The 26,202-nt window shown below is 41.7% G+C and overlaps 1 protein-coding gene across 5 annotated transcripts in view; it reads right to left on the reverse strand.

Annotated features, from left to right (window-relative positions):
* Nucleotides 1–1,052: 1,052 nt before the first annotated feature.
* The window catches only part of LOC118363939 (double C2-like domain-containing protein alpha), a 79,692-nt gene continuing 54,542 nt past the window's right edge, over nt 1,053–26,202 (reverse strand). For 4 of the 5 annotated variants that reach the window (XM_035745235.2, XM_035745246.2, XM_035745239.2 and 1 more), the window contains 5 exons: nt 23,035–23,094; nt 13,537–13,733; nt 11,630–11,711; nt 8,386–8,482; nt 1,053–3,022 (listed from right to left, as the gene is read on the reverse strand). In XM_035745235.2, coding sequence (XP_035601128.1) covers nt 2,886–3,022; nt 8,386–8,482; nt 11,630–11,711; nt 13,537–13,733; nt 23,035–23,094 — 573 coding nt within the window. In that variant the 3' untranslated portion in view covers nt 1,053–2,885. The remainder of the gene's footprint in view (nt 3,023–8,385; nt 8,483–11,629; nt 11,712–13,536; nt 13,734–23,034; nt 23,095–26,202) is intronic. The other variant, XM_035745249.2, reaches the window with a different exon arrangement.

The following is a 26,202-nucleotide window of genomic DNA, read 5'->3' on the forward strand; positions in this document are numbered from 1 at the left end:
TGAAGTTGATTTAACAAGTGATATCTATAAGGGATCATAGCTTTCAAAATAAAAGCTAATCAAATCAAACTTTATTTGTCACATGCACCGAATACAAGTGTAGACCTTACTGTGAAATGCTTACTTACAAGCCCTTAACCAACAGTTTCACCTGGATTCACCTGGTCAGTCTACTTCATGGAAAGAGCAGGTGTTCATAATGTTTTCTACGCTCAGTGTATAGCCTAAGGTTTGTATCACAACTAAATTTGCATAAATAACTCTAAATTAAGCATATAAGAGGACCTGTTTCAAATGATCCCTTTGTTTACCACTCAACACAGAATAGCCACATGTCCGCACTCCTTTGGAAATCGTTTGGGGAAAAATGTCCTTTCTATTTTACTCAGCAATGTTAAAATGTATTATTCTTACTATAAAATAAAAATAATGCAACGAGGATTATAAGCAAAATCTTATCTGCTAAATGTACTATTTTAGTCCACATCCATATGGCATATTTTGGCATAGCCAGATCAGGGCCAAACAAAAGGACGACTCGGAAAATAGTATTATTCTGTTGTTCTGAAATAGGCTGAATTTTCTTCATGTTATGTTTATTTAGACCTGCCTAAAATAAATAATGGATTTATTGTGATGATATAGGCCATATTTATAATGTAGATGTTCCAGAGTTCTGCATCAGTGGCTTGTAATTCTATGTGTTGGAAGCCTGGAGATGCTAAACATGTTTATGTTAATTAACGGTCAATTATAAACTATCAAAATAGAGAAAGTTGCACACTCCATATACCAACGTTTTGGCATAATACCCAATAAATTACTGGGATTTTATGTGTGGGGTGTGCGACTCTCTTAATTTTGATAGCTTATTCGCCGTTAGTCAGCACCTCCACACGAACACATTTTGCTGGGTGTGCACCAGCTCATGTTTTTTATTCTACAATTAATGGTCAATTGCATGACAGTTACCGGCTGCCAAAATGTCATGACCGCCACAGCACTAGACCGTCCAAAAAACAACATAAAGCAGAAAAACCTTTCCACAATGCTTTACTTGAACAAAGTACATATTTATTTTACAAGGGTAATCATCCCAACGTGACTCGAGAAAATATGGAACAGCACAGAGATGTAGGCCTACATCCTGAAATGATGCTCTTCAAGCATTTGTGTCTGTTCCACCAAAACTGGAGGAGAGTCACGTTTTTTTTATTACATCAAACATGCAAAGAACCAACTGTCTTATTACTTTGCACTAATTTAATCAAATGAATTATAATTTGCAGATAATTTAATGGCAGTTACAGCAGTCGATAGAAAATGTTTGTTACTAATAAGACCCATTTAGAATTCTTTGGAAGCATTAGGCAAGACGTTATTGCTGTCGGAGAGGTATTCACGCAGTGAGAAGGGAAATACGGGGGGATATTTTCCAGGTCAAGACGAATCAGAAGTTAATGAAAGAACGAAATCTAATTTTAGAAGAATAAACAAACGAAACAGTATGAATAATGAGGAGTAAATTGACAAAATAATTACATTTTTTCACTTCCTTAGATGTGATTTACATGATTTTAATTAGGCTTTTTCACAGGAGGTCTATTCAGTAGCCTCGGGCGCTATGTTTCTGAACACTGAGCGCAAAATTAAATATACAGAATGGATATGGCCATCTGTAACGTGAAAGATAATTATGTATAGCCTAAGTATAAGGAGATATTCTCCAGTTAGGGGAGAGTGGTGTAAGTTGTGCCATTTTTTACATTCAGCCTCATTCCATCAAGGGACATACAGTATAGTATTTTTCTAACAAAGATATCTCTATATATTTCAGGATGTTGTGTATCCCTGGAAATAATCAGAATTCATTTCAATATTGAAAGCCTAGTTTGTCCCAAAAAAAGTGATCTCTTGGTACAACTTACATTGGGTATGGGGTAAGTTGAGCTGCGGGACAAACTTAGCTGCACATTTCTGTACTGGATGAAATATTACCACTACCTTTTTAAAACTATGTCTATCTTTATTTTCCAAACACAATTCAACACAATCACAAGCACTTTTTGTCTTTGAATCATTTTAAGCATTTTTAACATAGGCCATGCCCTGTTATTACCTCATGTCCCAGCGATAATGCCTTGCATTATGACTGGGAAGAAAACACTTACCCAAAATGTAAACATTTGGACTATATTAGCCCACACAGCTACAAGAATGAACTTCATGCTAGGTTTAGGACCTCATATTGAAACTCATAAAGACCCCAACTGATGTATAGAACAATCTTTAAATGATCTACTTTGGTTCAAATACAAGCATCATGAAACCTCTAACACATATTCATTTGACTTGGTGAAAATCATTTTTGGGGACCTGACTTGCGTCACACTTTTTCCTGGTTTCTTCCTTCACAGCAGCGTTTCCCAAATTCGGTCCCGGGACGCCAAGGGGTACATGTTTTTTTTTTTTTGCCTGAACACTACATGGCTAATTAAAATGATCAAAGCTTGATGATTAGTTGATTATTTGAATCAGCTGTGTAGTGCTAGGGAATAAAAAAAAGTGCACCCCTTGAGGTCCCGAGGACCGAGTTTAGGAAACCCTTCTTCACAGACTCCATGAAATGATGACCGCTTCCTAAGTATTTGGCCAAATTATACATTTTGTGTATGGTTTCTTAGAAACAAGGATGCCTTAACTAACCCCTTTGGCTCAACTAACCCCACACCCCTACCATTTCTTTCTGAACTCAAATGTTCAAGTCATGCAGAATACATCTTCATAACATGCGATGATGAACACCTTTTCATCCATAATCCCAATTTAGCCAAACATTTTGGCCAAAAACAGTACAGTGGTGAGATATTATTATTGGCCCATTTTCATTCATGGAATGTGGATCCAGGCAGCTCATTGGTCAACGTGTGCCATCGCTCCACCTTTGTGCCCTTGTTCTTCAGACAGTCTATCCAATGCTGGAGAGTTTCTCCTTGTGAGTGACAGCCTAAGGACACGCCTCCTAGAAGATGTAGACAGAAAAATGAAGTTACAAAACAATCTGTGTCGCACTGGATGGCTTTCCAGGCAACCTATATAATAGTAGCACTGTGCGGGATCAATCCATTTATGTGTTCCAAGTTATTAACTTTGCAGTCAGCATCAGATTATTTATAATGATGTTAGCTGATAAACACTTATCCAGGAGTTGAGATTTCTGGCAGGTGACTGCAATGTAGTCGACCTAGAACGCGACCATTGAATACCTCTAGTTGTTGCCCAACAAGTCTTGGGCCGGGATTCAATGAAAGGGACTGTAAAGTTCTGCTGTCTTACTGGTAAAAAGTATTAACTTGTATAAACGTATAAATTAGCTATCTTTATGGGTCTTTATTGCTGAACATCTTTGGTCTAACTGCACATGTCTGGCAGTGCGTGCTTGAACTTAGGCTAAAATCTATTTAATGATGTTAGGTTATCAGCATATCACCACATTTCCCCCCTTAAACTTCTTAGGGATAGGGTCTAGTTTCCTGAATTTCCGCCTGACTGACGTGCCCAAAGTAAACTGCCTGTTACTCAGGCCCAGAAGCCAGGATATGCATATCATTGGTAGCATTGGATAGAAAACACTTTGAACTGTTAAAATAATGTCTGGGTCTATAACAGAACTGATATGGCAGGCAAAAATCAGAAGAAAATCCAACTGGATTTTTTTTTTTTTTTAGCTCCCAGGCTCTTATAATGGAAACCTATTTTCTATGTAAATCTGTCTCCCAGATTGCAATGCCTATAGCCTCCACTAGATGTCAAGTCTTTATTCATAGTTTCAGGCTTGTTTTTTGAAAAACAAGCAAGAATTTTGAGTTTTGGTGAGAAGAGCACTGGAAACAATATCCGTCTTTTGGCGCGTGAGGGAGAGGGCGCGCTTACTAATTTTCAATTTCTATTGAATAGAAACGTCGTTGGACTTGTTTGGACGAAGTATAGCGGTAGCTTTTGGGACTCCTTTGTTTGCATGATGAACGAGTGGATTACTGAAATCGATGGTACCAACTAAACTGACTGGCTTTTATCAAACAAAACGGCCATTCATGTTGTAGCTGGGAGCCTTGGGATTGCAAACAGAGGAAGATCTTCAAAAGTAAGAGATTTATTTAATCGCTATTTGGGAATTTATGAAGCCTGTGCTGGTTGAAAAATATATTCATGTGGGGCGCCGTGCCTCAGACAATTGCATGGTATGCTTTCGCCGTAAAGCCTATTTGAAATCGGACAACGCAGTTAGATTAACAATAACTTAAACTTTTAAATTATATAAGACACTTGAATGTTTATTACAATTATTTATTTGAATTGCGCACCCTCCAATTTCATCGTATGTTGTCGGGTGGTGTCCCGCGAGTTGGATGCTTATCCCTAAGAAGTTTTTAAGCAAGACGGCTGATCCCATAATAACTAGGTTCACATAGAGTATATAAACAAACAACATACCGTGTATAACTACAGTTGAAGTCGGAAGTTTATATACACCTTAGCCAAGTACATTTCAACTCAGTTTTTCACAATTCCTGACATTTAATCCTAGTAAAAATGTCCTGTTTTAGGTCAGTTAGGAACACCACTATATTTTAAGAATGTGAATTGTCAGCATAATAGTAGTGAGAATTATTTATTTCAGCTTTTATTTCTTTCATCACATTCCCAGTGGGTCTGAAGTTTACATACACTCAATTACTATTTGGTAGCATTGCCTTTAAATTGGGTCAATCGTTTCAGGTAGCCTACATCAAGCTTCCCACAAGAAGTTGGGTGAATTTCAGCCCATTCCTCCATGACTGAGCTGGTGTAACTGAATCAGGTTTGTACGTAGGCTTCCTTGCTCGCACACGCTTTTTCAGTTCTTGTTGGTTCCACTTTCTGGGCTCCGTTATTTACTTAACAAATAAGGAATACTCTAAATGTGCACTTATAAATCATAACAATTTTAATCAAAATACAGCTGTAGACAGAAGTCAAAGATCAAAGATCAAACATACAACTGATGTCTCTCCTGAGTTCTGCAAAATAAGAAGTCCAATTTGCTTTTAATATGCTTGCAGTCAACCCCTAACGATGTAACTACCTACATCAATACCTTCTACGCATGAGACCAAGCCCATGCACATACAGTTTTACAAACTTGCAGGAGAGACAATAGTTCCAGTGTTTTCTAATGGCTCAGCAGTAATTGTCCACTCCCCAAGATTATTTAAAGTGGTATGTCTGACTAGTCTCTAATCTCTTTCACTCCCCTGCAGGGTTCTGTGTCTATGAATCTCTTTTAGCCTTGAGGCGCTTTCTCACAGACACCCTATTTTGACTGCAATAACTCACATCTCTCAGACCGCTTCGTATAAGAAGCAGAGACTAGAAAAGAGCTGTGGAACAACATTAAACCTTATAATGAATATATATATTCCTAATCTACAGTCCAGTACCCTATAAATATAGTGGGGGAGGGGTCTTATAACCCTTCCCCTTCTATTAATACAACATAAGCATAATCAATTATTATAATACATAAAACATTCTGCCCCATATTGCTCATTCTCTAACTAACAGGTTAACTTGGTTGCAGGCTTCACAATGCTTCCGGACCGGTAGGAGCTTGTCCTGGATCACACTTTTCTGAGGCAAAGCTGATCGGTGTCTGGGACCAGAGAGTTCAAAGGTAGCACCAGTTACCAGTAGGGATTAACATGGGTAACCGGGATCCCGGGAAGCTGATTAAACAGTATGATCATTACACAGATGCACCTTGTACTGGGGAAATGAACAGCCACTCTAAAATGTGTAGTTTTGTCACACAACAATGCCACAGATGTCTCAGGTTTTGAGGGAGGGTGCAATTGGCATGCTGATTGCAAGAATGTCAAACAGAGCTGTTGCCACATAATTAAATGTCCTGGGGGGGTACTAAGGAGTATTTATATTTGTAATAAAGCCCTTTTGTGGGGGAAAACTCATTCTGATTGGTTGGGCCTGGCTCCCCAGTTGGTGGGCCTGGCTCCCAAGGGGCTGCACCCCTGCTCAGTCATGTGAAATCCATAGATTATGGCCTCATTTATTTATTTAAATGTACTGATTTCCTGTAATTGAACTGTCATTCAGTAAAATATTTGAAATTGTTGCATGTTGCATTTATATTTTTGTAAAGTACATTTCCACTCTTCATCTCCCCATTATTCATGAGCTATCTGTATAATCATAAATTCGATATTCTGTCATTCGTTGAAGGAGGTTATCTAGCAAGCTTAGCAACTTTGGTCAATTGACTTTTGCCTGCGTTCTGTTTGTCCTGACCGCGTTGCAAGTGTTGGGGGTTCCGTCTTGTCGAGTCCTCATGCTATGTTTGTACGACAAATGACTATGGTGTGAAGCGCTTACTTTGGATGACTCAGATCGTTTTCCACTCTTTCTCTCCATCAGTTTTCAAGCGAACCTTGTAGCCAATCTGCAGAGCACAAGGTGGTCTGGTAGAGTACCTCCTGTTGTACGTTTTCTCATAGGCGCGTTTGGCTTTGGTATCATTGTGCTTTACAGTGGCCAGGTTTGGCCATGCTGGCTTCAGGTTTTGTTAAGATCCTAAGCTGTCGTGTGGAGTCTCCTTCCCATAAGGAGTCTGGTTGGACTTTCTCGTGTTGGATCCTTTGCAGTGTCCCCCTGTAGATCATTAGTGCGAGCTGTGAATAGTTCTGTTTGAGGATGAATTTTCCCGTTCCACCATCCCGTTTGCTTGGGGATATTATGGACTTGACGTTGTGTGTTTGAAGTCCTACTTGGCTGTGAAATCTCAAAGTTGCTGTGATTTAGAATGTGGGCCAGTATCTGTCACCATTTCTTCAGGTATTCTGAACCTTGCGAAGATGCTTGAAAGTTTTCAGATGACTGCCTCACTAGTTGTCTTTGTGAAGTTCAAGATCTTGAGCCACCAAGAGTAGTAGTCTAGGAAGACTAGGAACGTTTTCCCCTTGAACTTGCTGAGGTCTGCTGCCAACTTCACAAATTTACCTTTCAGCAGGACAATAACCTAAAACACAAGGCCAAATATACTTGCTTACCAAAACAACATTGAATGTTCCTGAGTCACCAAGTTACAGTTTTGACTTAAATCGGCTTGAAAATCTATGGCTGTCTAGCAATGATCAACAACTGACTTCATAGAGCTTAAATCATTTTAAAAAGAATAATGAGCTAATATTGTACAATCCAGGTGTGCAAAGCTCTTAGAGACTTACCCAGAAAGCCTCAGCTGATTACAGCTGTAATCACTGCCAAATGTGATTCTAACATGTGTTGACTCAGGAGTGTAAATTTGATATTTCTGTATTTCATTTTCAATAACATTTGCCAAAATGTCTAAAAACATGATTTCACTTTGCCATAATGGGCTATTATATCTAGATTGGTGAATTCAGCCTGTAACACAACACAATGTGGAATGCCTGGACATCTGCTTCCAACCTTGTATCATCCATCTCTGGTTTGGGGTGCCTAGAAAAGGCATCGGCGATGACGAGGTTCTTCCGTTCTTCCCTCAATGGGGTTGAACTTCATCAAGTCGAATCAGCGGCCACTGACATCAAAGGGGCACGTTGTATAGGTCTTTGTTGTTTATCAATGTCACCAGCGGTTTGTGATCTGTGATCAAGCGATAGTTCTCCAACCCTCACAAATGCTAGTAAATCTTTGCTGATGCCCACAAGCCTGCGAGTCACTCATTCTCGATCTCTTTTTGGCGTTACTGTGTGTACGTGAGCAGACAGCTACAGTGCCGTCGTGTTCTTGTGCCCCACCCAAGCCGTAGCTGCTTGCATCCGAGCTAACCACTGTTGAAGACCTGGAGAAATTGCACTGATGAGATCAGTGCTTTGACCAGTGGTGGAAAAAGTACTCAATTGTCATACTTGAGTAAAAGCAAAGATACCTTAATAGAAAATGACACAAGTCTAAAGTATTTGGTTTTAAATATACTCAAGTATCAAAAGCAAATGTAATTGCTAAAATATACTTTAAGTATCAAAAGTAAAAGTTCAAATAACAAAGAAAATCCTTAAATCAAGCAAACCAGATGGCACAATTTTCTTGTTTTTTACATTTACGGATAGCCAGGGGCACACTCTTTTCTTTAGGAATGTAGTGAAGTAAAAGTAAAAGTTGTCAAAAATGTAAACAGTAAAGTAAACTACAGATAGCCCGAAAAACTACTTAAGTTGTACTTTGTGCCTTTGAATGAACTACGGACTTGGTTAAGAAAATGAAGAAACTGGCCCAATTGGGCAGCCAGGCTGCCCACGACTAGAATCCCACTTATGACTGTGGGTGGCACAGTCGCCAACTCACCAATAAAATCGTTGGATTTCCCTAGGTCGTAGTCCCAGACGGTGACCTCCAGGGTTTTGGTGGACAGCTCCGTGAAGGAGATCTCATAGAAGAACTCCTGCAGAGAGCCAGGGGATGGATGGCGGGTCAAAAGGCAATCATTAACGAGAGATCGAGACATAGAGAGAGAAAAATGGGCCCTATAAGGATAATTAATATAGAAATAGTGTGTGCATGTCTAGTAACTTGGGTAGAAAAAGTAAAGAAACGAAAGAAACATAGAAGCACACTGTTGAACAGCATTTCTTAAATGTCCTTATGAGAATGGTAACAGATTCAGTTTCTCATTGTTGGTCCTGTGGCAGCCAGTGTGTTTGCTGAATTTCACTCCAGTTTAGCCAATTTAAATCGACAGCATACAGTACTTCACTGTATTGTCATTGATCCTACATCCTAGGACCTATGCAATTGCGTTCAAAATGTGTGTAGCTGCATTAAATACATTACATACAACAAAAGTATATGGACACCTGCTCGTCGAACATCTCATTCCAAAATCATGGCCATTAGTATGGAGTTGGTCCCCCCATTGCTGCTACAACAGCCTCCACTCTTCTGGGAAGGCTTTCCACTCGATCTTGGAACATTACTGCGGGGACTTGCTTCCATTCATTCACAAGAGCATTAGTGAGGTCGGGTACTGATGTTGGGCGATTAGGCCTAGCTTGCAGTCGGCTTTCCAATTCTTCTCAAAGATGTTCGATAGGGTTGAGGTCAGAGCGTTGCGCAGGCCAGTCAACTTCTTCCACACCGATCTTGACAAACCATTCCTGTATGGACCTCGCTTTGTGAACGGGGAAATGGTCATTCTCCACCAGACTTTACAGTGGGCACTATGCATTCGTCAGGTAGCGTTCTCCTGGCATCTTCCAAACCCAGATTCGTCCATCGGACTGCCAGATGGTGAAGCGTGATTCATTACTCCAGAGAACGTACTTCCTCTGCTCCAGAGTTCAATGACGGTGAGCTTTACACCACTCCAGCCGACACTTGGCATTGCACATGGTGATCTTAAAGGCTGCTCGGCCATGGAAACCCATTTCATTAAGCTCCCAACAAACAGTTATTGTGCTGACGTTGCTTCCAGAGGCATTTTGGAACATGGTAGTGAGTGTTGCAACCGAGGAGAAAATGTTTACACACTTCAGCACACACACACCGTTGTCGTTGTTACTCCTAGACGTTTCCACTTCACAATAACAGCACTTACAGTTGACCGAAGCAGCTCCAGCAGGGCATTTGACGAACTAACTTGTTGGAAAAGTGGCATCCTCTGACGGTGCCACGTTGAAAGTCACTGAGCTTTTCAGTAAGGCCATTCTACTGCCAATGTTTGTATATGGTGATTGCATGGCTGGGTGCTCAATTTAATACAACTGTCAGCAACAGGTGTGGCTGAAATAGCCGAATCCACTAAATTGAAGGGGGTCCACATACTTTTGTATATGTAGTGTATCTGCTGCTTTTAAGTCTTGCATTTCCAAACAAATTCACAAATAGAGAGCTGTTTAGCAAAGTGAAAATAATAACAATGCAAACCATTGCCTTTTAAAAGGTGAAATTGCCGTTTTAAAAGGCACATTGTCAGTTGTCCAGTGAGCTGCTCTATGATGTGCCTTGGATTGAATCCCGGCACAGTGTTGCTAATGAGTACAGGTGGTCAGGGTGGTTGCTGCCATGTGTGCATTACAATTAGCCAGCTCCACGATTGCGTGTGTTCTTTTGGCTAGTGTTGTGTGGCAATTGTTGCGGAAATTTTCGAATGACTTTGCAACCCTGAATTTGAGGGCTGGGAAGATACCAACAATGAAAACACGAAGCAGACCGAACTAAAAAAGGGATAAAATATATGTATTTTATTTGTCTTCTTGGGTCATGCTTTACATTGTCATTATTTCTGCTTGGCTAAACTGCCCTTTTGTGAATTTGTTTGGGAATGCAAGACATATAAGAAGCAGATATCTATATATAGATATACAGCTACATGTTTTTTTTTAAGCAGTGCATAGGACACAGCCTCAATGGCCATTACAGTGAAGACTCCAGCAAAGTTAAACAATTAGTATCTGCACAGTTCAACAAAACCAATTCACTAAAATAGATTGATAATCACCTACAATCGCCCATACTATGTATAGTCCTGGTTTCTTTTTAGTCCAGGACTAAGCTTTATCTGGATCTTGTAAAAATCGGCCCTTAAACCGTAAATCAAACATGACAATTTTCATGATCAGGGTGAAATCCAAATTAATTTGGGCTAGGATCAGTACGTCGGGACACATGTAGTTTGAGCGGGTTAAGGACACACCGACGATGGCTGTTACATTCTCCAGATCCGTGTCAGATGTCCCAATAATTTTCATTGTTGGTCATGCTGTAGTATGAGCAGTGCCAAGGACTGCTGCTAATAGCCAATGAGCATGCAGCATGTGAGACCAAAACAATGATGGTGAAGAGGAAAGCAACAAGAACAGGCACCGTGTGTACTACGGAGGTGATGGAAGACAGATTGGTGAAGCTGTGGAAAGAAAGCCTTTTCAATGTGGGAGCCCATATTCTGCACCTCTGTGAAATCATTTTTTAAAAATGTTTCTGCACGTAATAATGTGCACACAAATCAATTTATCTAAATGTAAAATTATTCCAATTTATTTTAAAAAATGTAGCTCACCGTTTGCGTGTTGGCATTTTTTTTACATCCTGGGTTTGAGGATGGACGGGATGAAAGATTTGGGACAGGGAAATTGTGAAATGTGAGCAAGTCCAAGTTGTTATGTTTTTAGAATTTGTGTAATGTATGCTCAGCATAACTGACCGCCTGATCCCAGATCTGTTTGTGCATGATAACAAAAACAGATTTGTCACTCAGGCTGTAGAAGTGATTGGTTGAAATGAGAACCCAAACAGCGGCCGTCCCCAGGACTGGAGCAGAGAAACTAAAAAAAACATGTATTAGTATGTTCTCAGTGCAAATGGCTCGGGTATATGAGCATCCTCTGAATGACTACAATGTGAAATGTAAGTGCTGTATTGTACAAATAAACTGTATATAATTGGGCATTTTAGATTGTGTCTCCAAGGACTGATTTATAGTCCCAATAAGCTTTCTTCATGCACACACACTGCACAATTCACAAACATGCAGATTATAACTTGCACACAAGCACAAGAACCACACCCACACACCACACACACAAACACACACCTCATTAAACTCTGGGTTAAGAGTCTTTTTTATGACGGCTGTTTTATGCTTGGATTTCTTCTGCAGGTCTGGCTTGAGGTACCTGATACAGAGAAATGTGAGGCTGTCACGCTCCATTAAGAAAACACAAACTCAATTTATTATGCAGTCCAAAGTAATACACTATGTAGGGAATAGGTTGCCATTTCCCATTGTTTTTCCTAAGGCAAGGTCCTGTTTAAAGCTCCTGTACATTCTGCATGATTTCTTGCTGCTATTGTAATTGTAAATCCCCATCCACTGAAACTTTTGCAGAATTATAATGTCTTCTGAAACGCATGAAATCCCAAACAGAACTTTCGGAGCGTGATATTGTTACGTTCCAAATGTAAAGACCCCATCATTTAATGGGGTAGATGTGATTCTGTCATCCTACAGCATACACAATTATGGCTGTGTCCCAATTGCACCCCAGATCCTATAGGCCCTGGTCAAAAATAATGGACTATATAGGGAATAGGGTGCTATTCGGTACATTTCCCATGTCCGATTATATACTGTATAGTACGTTTCTAGCTATGTGTGTCGTGACAAGGACAGTTCTGAACGTGAAATCGTATTATCTTACGGTCTGAGACTTGAAGTCTTAAGCTACACAGCAGAATCTTTAACTGTGCCGGGTATCTCTCTCCGTGCTCTGACACATTCTCTATTATATAAACCGACAGAGAGCTAGTTTTCTGCATTTTCCCTCACACACATTTTCCACCCACCACCCCGCAGCACGAAGACCTGATGTTCTCCCCCACACTCAGACACAACAAAAACAGATGGGGAATTTACCGAGTGCTAATTCAGAGCAAAGAGCGAGAGAGCGTGGTACAGAGAGAGAGAGAGAGAGAGAGAGAGAGCGAGAACGAGAGAAAAAAACAAGACACTGCGTGTCTGTGTATGCCTGTGTGTGTCTGCATGCATGAGTTTGTGTCCGCATGCATGGTTGTGTGTGTGTGCATGACCGTGTGTGTGTGTGTGTGTGTGTGTGTGTGTGCGTGAGAGAGAAAGCGTCTGCAGGAGAGACATTTGATTGTGTGAACTGGCAGTAGGAAAACAGTGGCATGTCTATTTCTATTATTTGCTTGTACTTTAACCTGAGGGGGGAAATAGCTGGCTTGGTATATTTCTCCAAGAAAGTGTGTATGTGTGTGTTTATGTACGTGAGAAAGGGAGGTAAAAGTGAGCTCGGCACAGCCACTGTTTTTTACTAATTCCAGGGAAAGCTCAAGGCCAGTGACGGAATTGAAGTGAACACATTGACAAGGGAGGAAATGTTTAGTTCCTTTGTCCAATTTCTGTCAGGATGCATCAGTCACGCTGGGGAAAATTCCTCCTCTCACTAGCCATGGCTTTCTCTCTCCCTCTCCCTCCCTCCCTCCCTCCCTCCCTCCCTCCCTCCCTCCCTCCCTCCCTCCCTCCCTCCCTCCCTCCCTCCCTCCCCTTGTTTTCAAATAATTTACTATTGAAATGCAATTGTGCAACAGCTCCAGTCCGTAAATCTCTGTATGTTACTAACCATGACTCCCTGTACACTGCATCTCTTTCTACCGCTCTTGCCCACTGGAAATAATAACGTATTTGTTTTCTTTCAGATACTTAGAGCCTTTCATTGAGCCTGCCTGGAGTGCCAAATGGTAAGAGTTTTCACTTTTGGGACTATTCCATTCACTCCGTTACAACATTCAAGCTCAATCAAGCGCAGCTTTAGTATTTCAAAGAAAACAAACAATTTATAAACAACAAAAATGGTCCAAAACCGTGTGAAACAGAGAAACACTCATTTTAATTTCCATTGCGAAACATTTAGCTGCGGTGTGCTCTAAAGAAAATAACCCAGGTCTAGTATTGGTATCACGGTCAACGTCTATACTCACGTTTTGACATAGGGGTCCGAGAATCCATTGACATCCATGGCGGCTAGGTGGGCGCAGCGTCGCACACCCACACAGAGCCCTCCGTGGGCCCTCTCCTCCCCTTTGGCCTTATCGACCACACTGGACGTGGGGAGGAACTGCAGGCAGAGCAGCAGACGACCCCTCTCCTCCAGACTCCTCTGCTGTTCACTCTCCCACTGAGGGAAAGGGGACATTGAGGAAAAAGTGGTAGAGAGAAAAGGAGAGAGTGAGAGACAGGAACAGATATAGAGAAAAGGATAGAGAATGAGAGAGAAAGTAGCAGAGATTCTTTTTAAATTAAGGATAGAGTGAGAGAGAAAAAGAAAGAGTCAAACCAGGGGCTGCTATCATCTCCCTCTTAAATGTGCGAGTGCCAAAGAACTGTTGAACATTTTACTTTGTAAACTTCAGTATTTAGGCCAACAGCCTGTTGGGATGACTATGTACTGACCTTTTGTGTCTGTACTGAAGGCACTTAAGTTAGCAGTGACAGCATTTGTCAGACACGATGTTGACATAGCAACTACTAGCTGAAAGGACCTAGCAGCAAGATTTTGGGAAAAGGGACGTGCAAGGTCAAAGAAAATTAGCAACTACCTTGGAATGCCCAGTCAATGAGAATTATACCACAGCATTACTGAATACTAATTTCTCATTGGTTAGAAGGAACACTCTAGAATGAACATTCTAGAATGAACATTAAAACCAGATAATGGGGCATTTGTAAAATATTTCTGGACAGTTGTAAAATATACTGGGAGACCTTGGAATCAGTATGCAATAAGCAGCTACACATGCAGACCATACTTGCTACAAAGTAACAGAGAGATAAACCAACAAACCAAAATTGGATACACTGTAAATGCAGGTCCAACAAGGAAGAACTTAGCTAGCTAGCATTGATTTGTTTTTGCAGGGACATTACTTTTTGGAGCATCTGATGACATAACGTGGTGAGTGATGGAAATGAATTCCTCTGGTCCCTACTGTTGCAGTCATGACATGAGTGGCTCTATGCTGTCAAATACTCCCACATTTCTAATTTGACCAGCTGTTTTCAGAAACGGATCCAAATTAACGTCAGTAGAAAACAGCTACTTTGTTGTTGTCCTCTCTGCAGAGGTTGTGACTGTGTTAGCCGTAGCTAGCTGGCTAGCTAGCAAGCAAGGGATAAGGAGGTTGCCAGCGAGCATGACAACAGAACATAAAGAACGAACGACTGGATTGGGTCCATAAGTATCAAACTAACTGAACAATCACTTGTTCGCGACTCTAGCAACCAAAAGATGAGAAAGTATGAATTAGTTTATAAAAATTCAAATATAAACAATGTTTTTTTCTACTGGTAAATGTGTGCTTTCATCATGTTGTTTTCTCTAGCAACTGTGGGTGGTATAAGCGGGATAAACAGCTCCGTTCTGTACATTACCTTGGAAAAATGAACTCTGCAAAGGGACTCGGTCCCGCCTCGTCCCTCTGCGTTGTCCATTATTTCCAAGGCAATGTATATGACTTCGGCGTTTATCCCTTACATAAAGTATATTTAATACTTATGGATACAGTGTCATATTAGCATTTCTTTGTTGTTGCCATTGTTGAATTACTGCATTGGGACATCGTCTTCCAACAGGTGCACCACTACTATGCGTTGCTAGTACAGATGAACACGTTATCTGACATAAGACCAATAGCCTTTGGGTTGAAACATGTCCACGTCAGTACATTCAATACAGTGTCGCTATGAACTGTACGTGTCCTATCTTATGCATGGACAGACTTAGTGATTTGGGGTTTTATAGTAAAGAAAGGTAATTTAACTGTAAACATGTATTACCGTTGACTACCAAATCACTTCAAAAAGTAGGATCGTCATTGTAAAGGGTTTAAACCCTGTTTCCCATGCTTGCTCAATGAACCATGAACAATTCATGAACATGCACCTGTGGAACCGTCGTTAAGACACTAACAGCTTACAGGAGGTAGGCAATTAAGGTCACAGTTATGAAAACTTAGGACACTTTCCACTGACTCTGAAAAACAGCAAAAGAAAGATGCCCAGGGTCCCTGCTCATCTACGTGAATGTTCCTTAGGCATACTGCAAGGAGACATGAGGACTGCAGATGTGGCCAGGGCAATAAATTGCAATGTCCGACTGTGAGACGCCTAAGACAGCACTACAGGGAGACAGGACGAACAGCTGATCGTCCTCGCAGTGGCAGACCACATGTAACAACACCAACATGATTGGTACATCCAAACATCACACCTGCGGGGCAGGTACAGGATGGCAACAACAACTACCCATGTTACACCATGAATGCACAATCCCTCCATCAGTGCTCAGACTGTCCACAATAGGCTGAGAGAGGCTGGACAGAGGGCTTGTAGGCCTGTTGTAAAAGGCAGGTCCTCACCAGACATCACAGGCAACAATATCGCCTATGGGCACAAACCCACCGTTGCTGGACCAGACAGGACTGGCAAAAAGTGCTCTTCACTGACGAGTCGTGATTTTGTCTCACCAGGGGTGTAACGCTCAATGGGGTGTCACGATCAAAGGAATGAGCGTTACACCGAGGCCTATACTCTGGAGCGGGATTGATTTGGAGGTGGAGGGTCTGTCATGGTCTGGGGCGGTGTGTCACAGCATCCTCGGACTGAGCTTGTTGTCATTGCAGGCAATCTCAACGCTGTGCGTTACAGGAAAGACATCCTCCTCCCTCATGTGGTACCCTTCCTGCAGGCTCATCCTGACATGACCCTCCAGCATGACAATGCCACCAGCCATACTGCTCGTTCTGTGTGTGATTTACTGCAAGACAAGAATGTCAGTTTCTGCCATGGTCAGCGACGAGCCCGGATCTCGATCCCATTAAGCACGTCTGGGACCTGTTGGATCGGCGGGTGAGGGCCAGGGCCATTCCCCCCAGTAATGTCCGGGAATTTGCAGGTGCCTTGGTGGAAGAGTGGGGTAACATCTCACAGCAAGAACTGGCAAATCTGGTGCAGTCCATGAGGAGGAGATGCACTGCAGTACTTAATGCAGCTGGTGGCCACACCACATACTGGCTGCTACTTTTGTTTTTGACCCCCCCTTCGTTCAGTGACACATTACTCCTTTTCTCTTAGTCATATGTCTGTGGAACTTGTTCAGTTTATGTCTCAAATGGTTGGATCTTGTTATGTTCAGACAAATATTTACGCATGTTAATTTCCTGAAAATAAACGCAGCTGATAGTGAGAGGACGTTTCTCTTTTTTTGCTGAGTTTATCTTACCAGAGAAAGCATCCAAACGAGGGAAACAGCGCCCCTCTGTCTAACTATACTGTATACTGACTGTAAAAAACATTAGGAACACCTGCTCTTTCCATGACATAGACTGACCAGGTGAATCCAGGTGAATGCTATGATTCCTTGTTGATGTTAAAGACGGATTTTTAAGCCTTGAGACAATTGAGAAATGTATTCTGTATGTTCAGAGGGTGAATAGGCAAGACAAAATATGTAAGTGCCTTTGATCAGGGTATGATAGTAGGTGCCAGGCTGCTGGGTTTTTACGCTCAACAGTTTCCCATGTGTGTCAAGAATAAACTACCATCCAAAGGACATCCAGCCAACCTGACACAACTGTGGGAAGCCTTGGAGTCAACATGTGCCAGTATCCCTGTGGAACGCTTTCAACACTTTGTAGAGTCCATGCCCCGATGAATTTAGTCTGTCCTGATGGCAAAAGGTGGTGCAACTCAATATTAGGACGGTGTTCCTAATGTTTTGTACACTCAGAGTGTGTAGGCCATGTATCTGATGCTGACTGGCCAAAAAAAGTATGGCATGTCACGTTAGAGGTCTTCCATGGGTCCAAAAAGTTGGACCCGATATGCATAAATGTATTTGTTTAATATAGAGACCCATTCCGAACGGACCCGAGGCCAACTCGACCAGCTCCGTATAGACCTGGTCTGATCCGAGTGAAGGAAGCAGTGGAAAAGTCCATTTTTAAGCTAAGAAAGGTGGTGCTGCCCATTTCCCTTTTCCCTTTTTTGTGAACAAAATGTGCAATGCATTTTCCAAACTGTGAACGAGAGCAACACGCAACAAAGCGTCTAGTCTGCCGGAAAACCAGACAAAGAAGAAGAAAAATAAGGAGAGGAGGTGCCACTCTAGCAGGCAGAGCATGGTGGGGGGGGGGGCTACTAGTGTTTTTTAAAATTGTATTATGCCCAGCTCACAAGGCCCCTTGATGATGTGAGGCCTGAGGCAACTGCCTTTTCTGCCTAGTGGTCCACCAGTGATCTTGTGCGGGTGACAAGTTCAATTTCCCCTCTGGGGATCAATAAAGTTTATCCATTCATTCATTCTCTTGTGTGTCTTGTAGACTGACTATTGTGGTGGAAGAGTCTGATAGCAAGTACAGCACGGTACGCATCATGGCACATCACATTAAGATTGACAGATAAAGGAATAGAAAAGAAAAGCGAGGGAGCAGCCACTCAAAGAAGCTAAGAATGATGAGATGCAACATCTCAGGGAAGCATGAGTCACTCCATGGCCACAGGCAGAGCCGAGCTCCATGCATGTATTAATAGTGAAGCATACATTCGTCTATATTCCACATCCATTTTTACCCCCTTACATGTATGTCTATTTTATGTTATTTTTGTGAGTGCATAAATTTGCCAACCTTTGATTAGGGCTGTTACAGTGACCATACTACCAGCACACTGGCATTCACGAGTCATGACCACTTTCAAATTCCACATGACCTTTTAGTCAAGGTAACTAGGTTTCTCCAAGTTCTGATGCTGCTGATGGTTATTAGTAGCATACCAAACTTGCTAACTACCTGGTACTCAGCACTCTGGTACTCAACAGGAAAAACAGAACTAGACAATCATTTGTACCAGGTGTGATATCCCTCCTAAATAGATCGGGCTAATGTTCCTATCGACTCAGTAAGGCTAGCAGGCTAGTCTTTTAAAATATATGTTTTATTGGTATGTAACTGTTAAGAAAGTTGTATTGTCAATTTGGTTTTGTATTTAAACGCCACTTTAAACGTGTACATGACACTGCAACAAAATTTCCCCATGGGGACAATAAAGTCAGTAAGTAAGTAATTGTCCCTTTAACAACATCAATGCAAATGTATAAAAGCACTTCATGAGAGCCCATGAGCTCATGTTGGGCAACATTTCTATAGCTTAAGCAATTGCGTGAGAAAACAGACTTTTGATGGCATCTATTAAAAAGAGGAGGATTCCATCAGCTTTCTATAGGCTAGGCCTATTATATTTATTTCTCAACTTTCCAATTATCAAGCACATTTCTTAGCTTTACAACAGGAGTATAACCTACCTGGCTGGCATGAAAATAAGCCATGGTAAAATGCATATAGATGACATGTATATGTTCTGAGACAGGTGCAACACATTTCATACATATATTATTTAGTAAATGTAAAGACAAGATTCAATTCAGAATAGTCCGATAGTAGTAGTCCGATAGTAATAGTAGCCTATCACTTGTTTGAAGCGTGAGTACTACTTTTTAAATATATAAGAAAAAGAAAAATAATTTCAAAATGGCAGCTCTGCTTCTAGCTCCTAAGCAACTTTGCAGGATATATTTTCCTTACATCATTAGCCCAGAATGTATTTTGTGTTATTACATACAGTCGGAAAGGAAGTGTATAGGAGATGATGTTCCCACCATGACTATTAAAACTTAACCAAACCAAAAATCGTGGATAGATGGCAGCATTCGCGCAAAACTGAAAACACAAACCATCGCATTTAACCTCGGCAAGGTGACTAGGAATATGGTTGAATACAAACAGTGCAGTTATGCCCTCCATAAGGCAATTAAACAAGCACAACATCAGTACAGAGATAAAGTAGAATTGCAAGTCAACGGCTCAGACACGTGGCAGGGACTTCAGACAATCACGGATTACAAAGGGAAAACCAGATAAGTCGCGGACGCTGGCGTCTTGCTCCCGGTCAAGCTAAACATCTTTGCCCACTTTGAGGATTACACAGTGCCATTGACAAGGGCCACTCCCGAGGACAGTGAGCTCTAAATGACTACCCGTAGCACTCAATTCTGTCATTATGAAAAGCTTGAGAGGCTAGTTAAGGATCATATCACCTGCACTGAACCTGACTGCCTAGACCCACTTCAATATGCATAACGCCCCTATAGATCCACAGACGATGCAATCGCCATTGCACTACACACTGCCCAATCCTGTCTGGACAAGAGGAATAACTACAGTGCCTTGCGAAAGTATTCGGCCCCTTTGAACTTTGCGACCTTTTGCCACATTTCAGGCTTCAAAAAAATCTGGCCTTTATGGAAGAGTGGCAAGAAGAAACATTATCCCTGTCCCTGCTGAAGAAAAGCAGGCCCAAACCATGAGGCCCAAACCATGACGTTTTGCATTGTTGCCAAAAAGTTCAAACTGACCAGAGCACCTTCTTCCACATGTTTGGTGTGTCTCCCCTTGTGGCAAACTTTAAACAAACTTTTTTGATATCTTTAAGAAAAATGGCCTTTTGCCAGGCCATTTCAGGCTTCAAACATAAAGATATATAATTTTGCACAGTCTTCCCAAGCTTTTTCAGTTTTTGATTTGATACTCCTTCCATTTAAAAAAGTTTGAAATATCCAATAAATGACCTGCCTGGTGTGTTCCACTTCATGATTGTTTCCCACTTGTTGCATTTTGATTCTTCACAAAAATATACAGTTTTATATCTTTATGTTTGAAGCCTGAAATGTGGCAAAAGGTTTGCAAAGTTCAATGATTGGGGCAAAAATATACAGTTTTATATCTTTAATACTTTCAAAGTTCAATGGGCACTGTAGCCCTTACACAGCCTGGAGGTGTTCGGTCATTGTCCTGCTGAAAAACAAATTATATTCCCACTAAGGGCAAGCCAGATGGGATGGCGTATGGTAGCCATGTTGGTTAAGTGTGCCTTGAATTTTAAATAAATCACTGACAGTGTCACCAGCAAAGCACCCCCACACCATCACACCTCCGCTTCCATGCTTCATGGTGGGAACCACACATACAGAGATCATCAGTTCACCTACTCTGCGTCTCACAAAGACACGGTGGTTGTAACTAAAAATCTCAAATTTGGACTCATCAGACCAAAGGACAGATTTCCACCAATATAATGTCCATTGCTAGTGTTTCTTGGCCCAAGAAAGTCTCTTCTTATTATTGGTGTCCTAGTAGTGGTTTCTTTGCAGCAAATCGACCATGAAGGTCGATTCACGCAGTCAGCTGATGTTGAGATGTGTCTGTTACTTGAACTCTGTGAAGAATTTACGTGGGCTGCAATCTGAGCTGCAGTTAACTCTATTGAACTTATCCTCTGCAGCAGAGGTAACTCTGGGTCTTCCTTTACTGTGGCGGTACTCATGAGAGCCAATTTCATCATAGCGCTTGATGGTTTTTGCCACTGCACTCGAAGAAACTTTCAAAGTTCTTGACATTTTCAGGATTGATTGACCTTCATGTTTTAAAGTAATGATGGACTGCCATTTCTTTTTGCTTATTTGGGCTCTTCTTGCCATAATATAGAGTTGTTGTTTTTTACCAAATAGGGCTGTCTTCTGTATACCACCCCTATATTGTCACAACACAACTGATTGGCTTAAACGCATTAAGAAGGAAAGAAATTCCACAAATTAACTTTTAACGAGGGACACCTGTTAATTGAAACGCATTCCAGGTAACTACCTCATGAAGCTGGTTGCGAGAACTCCAAGAGTGTGCAAAGCTGTCATTAAAGCAAAGGGTGGCTACTTTGAAGAATCTCAAAACATAAAATATATTTTAGGATGCCTATACAGTGCATCCTGTTTCCATTGATCATCCTTGAGATGTTTCTACAACTTGATTGGATTCCACCTGTGGTAAGTTCAATTGACTGGACATGATTTGGAAAAGCACACGCCTGTCTATAGAAGGTCCCACAGTTGACAGTGTATGTCAGAGCAGAAACCAAGCAATGAGGTTGAAAGAATTGTCCATAGAGCCCTGAGACAGGATTGTGGGGAAGATCTGGGGAAGGGTACCAAAAAATGTCTGCAGCATTGCAAGGTCCCCAAGAAAACAGTGGCCTCCATCATTCTTCAATAGAAGAATTTGCACAAACTGAGCGATCGGTGGAGAAGGGCCTTGGTCAGGGAAGTGACCAAGAACCCTGTGGTCACTCTGACAGAGCTCCAGAGTTCCTTTGTGGAGATGGGAGAACCTTCCAGGATAACCATCTCTGCATCACTCCACCAATCAGGCCTTTATGGTAGTGGCCACACAGAAGCCACTCCTCTGTAAAAGGCACATGACATCCTGCTTGAATTTAACCAAAAGGCAGCTAAAGGACTCTCAGACATTGAGAAACAAGTTATTTGAAACCAAGATTGAACTCTATGGCCTGAATGCCAAGCGTCATGTCACCTGGCACCATCCCTACGGTGAAGCATGGTGGTGTCAGCGTCATGCTGTGGGGATGTTTTTCAGTGGCAGTGACTGGGAGACTAGTCGGGATCGAGGGGAAGATGTACGGAGCAAAGTACAGAGATATTCTTGATGAAAACCTGCTTAGAGTGCTCAGGACCTCAGACTGGTGCGAACGTTCACCTTTCAACTTTCAACAACCTGAAGCACACAGCCAGGACAACACAGGAGTAGCTTCAGAATAAGTCTCTGAATGTCCTTGAGAGGTCCAGCCAGAGCCCGGGCTTGAACCCAATCGTACATCTCTGGAGAGACCTGAAAATAGCTGTGCAGCGACGCTCTCCATCCAACTGAACAGAGCTTGAGAGGATCTGCAGAGAAAAATGGGAGAAACTTCCCAATTACAGGTGTGCCAAGCTTGTATACCCAAGAAGATGCAAGGTTGTACATTTCTGCCAAAGTTTGCTTCAACAAAGTACTGAGTAAAGGGTCTGAATGTCATAGTTCAGTTTTTTTTAAATGATGTTTTGAAAGTTCTGAACCTTTCTATTCTGACAGTTTCTACAGATTGTAAATTAAAGAAAATAAACATTTTTTGTTAAAAGTATTATTATATTATTGATCGATTGACTATGACTTTTCAAGTCACCCAGGAGTGCTATCTGCAGAGTTAGCTCCAGGTAAATGTTGCACTTCTTCAACCATTCCTGCAACCAAAAACAAGCGACATATGGTCAGTACCAAAACAAATGATCAAATGATTCTGTCTCTTCGTAGCAAAATTTGCAGAGCTGGGGTGGTTTTATCCCCCATTTATATAACATTCTATTGGTGGCAAGAATTTTGTATAATAATTTAAATGGAAAAAATTCTAAGTTTTGAATCCGGTGTTGCTCAAGCCAACACTGCCTTTAAAAGTCAAAGCGCAGTGCGATGTCGGCACAGCGCAGTTTGTTTGAACCATGGTCCCGACAGACAGAGGTGAAGTGGTGTTTGGTGTACCTCTCTCAGGTAGCAGGAAATGCCTCTCAGTGCCGCACTCATTGCAGAAGGGGAGGGAAGCTGGAGAGAGAGGAAGAGAGAGAGAAAGAGAGGGATAGAGAGGGAGAGAGGGAGAGAGAGAGAGAGAGAGAGAGAGAGAGAGAGAGAGAGAGAGAGAGAGAGAGAGAGAGAGAGAGAGAGAGAGAGAGAGAGAGAGAGAGAGAGAGGAATAAAGATAAATATAACTGCGAGCAGCAATGAACACGGTTCACAGGATGACGGAAAGGACAAATGATCAGTTGGATAACAATGCAAGCACTATCAGGTAGGAACTGGCTTCCTTTATGTGCAATCAGTGAAAGCATTAGCATGTTTATCTCTCAGTATCACAAGGATGATGCAAGTGAAGTTTAGTCTAGTGCTGGAAGGTTTGTTATCTTGGAATGCAGCTGGTAATCATTCTTAAAGTTAAGAGAAGAATGAGAATACGTTTTCAAAAATGTTCAAGATGTTGGAAAATCGATCCTGAGAGACCGTTGGGTCCTTGCGGCAAATTTGTTCAACATTTCAAGTCCCGAGGTCAAAAGGGGCGACGGATTTGAGGGTTTAAGTGAGACTGCTTATAACAGCACCTCATAGGCCAATCAGTAGCATTATTTTTGACCAGGTTACTCATGACCTCTAGTTTCTGCGTGCCAAATATAGGCTATGAAGTGCGTGCTCGGAGAAGCACAGAGCAAAGTTATATTTCTAAGATATCTGCTGGGATGGTGTAAATAAAACTAGGCAGCATTAAACACGGCAATGGATATTCCAACCCTGAGCCCTGGGCTGCTCTGCTCTTACTGATCAAAAACGTTTTTGTGTGCTGCTTAACCAATGGCTGTGCTGTGTAGACCTACGGTGGCAGTTCAGGAGGAGAGTCAAAGGCTTCTTTTGATTTTTGGTGGGCATTAAGCCTAGTCCAAAAATGTGCGTGAAGACTGGCCTACAGTTTATGTTCTGTTCAGTCTGAAAAGAGAGTGCGAAGGGGAGGACTGGAGGTCATCTTTGATAGCTTGCTACTACTATAATCGATTTGATTAAAAACAATATGTTTCTTGCCCATTATGTTTTTATCAGAGTTATTGACCTCACAATTAGACAGATTTGAGTCATTTACATTGTGGTGCTGAAACTTCAAGCAGCAGCAATTGGAAATGGACAGCTCATGTTGCTGAAAGAAGGCAAATTCGACGAGGCATTTCAACCGTCTTCATTTGAATTAGACTACTAACAACAAGAGGGCTTTGTGTTGGAGCCTATTTTTACCTATTAAGAAATAAGAGGTAAGCCTAACTGTTTGGCAGATGAAATTAAGCTATAGGCTGCTATGACCATAGGTTTGTCGGTCAGTTCCTCCACCCACTATTCACTCTTAAAATAGCCTAACTCTGTGTCAGTGAACGGCCGTTAAGTTAAAATCAAGATTCGAATTGAGGGGGTATGAGAGGGTGTGCCATAGGCCTACCTTATTTTAAAGAAAGTGTCAAAAAGCACAGGCCTGCCCTTTGTTAGCTTAAGATTTTGAAGAACATAAAACAGATCTGATTATATAAAATGATCTATAACAGCGCTTTGGTCCGCAGTAATTTATTCTAGAAACAAACTGTAAAATATCCACGAAAGACCGTGACACTGATGCATATGGGGATATCATTGTTTCATGTATCTGACTTTCAGAGGCTGAGCTACAAAGTCCTATAGCTGAGGAGCCATCAAGCCTTTCTGCCACTCTGTACCTCTACCTCTTGGACCTTTTGCCTGTCCACGACCATTCTCTTGCCTACTCCTTTTGGATATAAATAAACAACTAAGACTCTAACCATCTGCCTCCTGCGTCTGCATCTGGATCTCTTCTTGTGCCCTTATAGTTTCAGATTGAATTATTTGCAAACAGGACACACTGATTTGGCATTGGAATAATATGATATGAACACATCGGCCTCTGTCTATTCTTAGCCTGTAATTTCCATAATTTGTCACACCCTGATCTGTTTCACCTTTCTGTGTAATTGTCTCCCCCCCCCCCAGGTGTTTCCCACCTTCCCCATTATCCCCTGTGTATTTATACCTGTGTTTGTCTGTTGCCAGTTCGTCTTGTTACTCAAGTCAACCAGCGTTTTTGTGTCTCAGCTCCTGCTTTTCCCAGTCTCTCTCTTTTTCTCACCCTCCTGGTTTTGACCGTTGCCTGTCTGACCACTCTGCCTGTCCCTGACCATGAGCCTGCCTGCCGATCTGTACATTTGCCCCACCTCGATTATTGACCTCTGCATGCCTGCTGTCCGGGAACCGTTGCCCCACCTCTGGTTTACTGACCCCTGCCTGCCTTGACCTGTCTATTGTCTGCCCCTGTTGGATTATTAAACCATTGTTCATTTGACATTGTCAGCATCACTGTTTTACCGTCACACCTGATAATTTGTGTGGTATTAAAAAATATTCTGCTTATATTGTGACGACCCTCCCACTGTCTGACGAATTCTTTGCTCTTTGTTTTCCTTAATAGGATGTCGGTGGGCGGAGCTGGGAGGGTCGTCAGCAAAATGGGACACACCTGGGCTCAGGTGTGTCCCGGGATAAATACACCTCTTCCCCATTCACTGGGGAGACTCTCTCCGTGCAGTCACTGATACATTTTGGTTGTGGAATTTTTGTTTGCGTTGGCACCTTCATCTCTCATTATCACATTTATGCACGCAACCACTCACTTACACTACTGATTACTGAATACACACACCATTGTCAATTGTATTTAGTTTACTTCAGTTAATAAATATATTTTGTTATTTCTGATCTCAACGTTGTCTCCCTTTTTGTTACAAACTTCGAGCCGGTTCGTGACAATTTGTAAAATGATTTAGAATTGCATGAAAGGTTTATAAAAAAAAAAAATTCTCAGACCAGCAAATATGATGATAGAGTCATGCAATACTTTTACTATAAAGGAGGTCTTTATAGTACGACTTTTACGTATTTTTCTCCCCAATTTCGTGGTGTCCAGTCTTGTCTCATCGCTGCAACTCCCGTACGGACTCGGGAGAGGCGAAGAGCCACGCATCCTCCAAAATACAACCCAACCAAGCTGCACTGCTTCTTACAATACCCACTTAACCCAGACGCACCAATGTGTCAGAGGAAACACTGTAC

Source organism: Oncorhynchus keta, chromosome 3 (genome assembly GCF_023373465.1).
Source record: "Oncorhynchus keta strain PuntledgeMale-10-30-2019 chromosome 3, Oket_V2, whole genome shotgun sequence".
Classification (NCBI taxonomy): domain Eukaryota; kingdom Metazoa; phylum Chordata; class Actinopteri; order Salmoniformes; family Salmonidae; genus Oncorhynchus; species Oncorhynchus keta.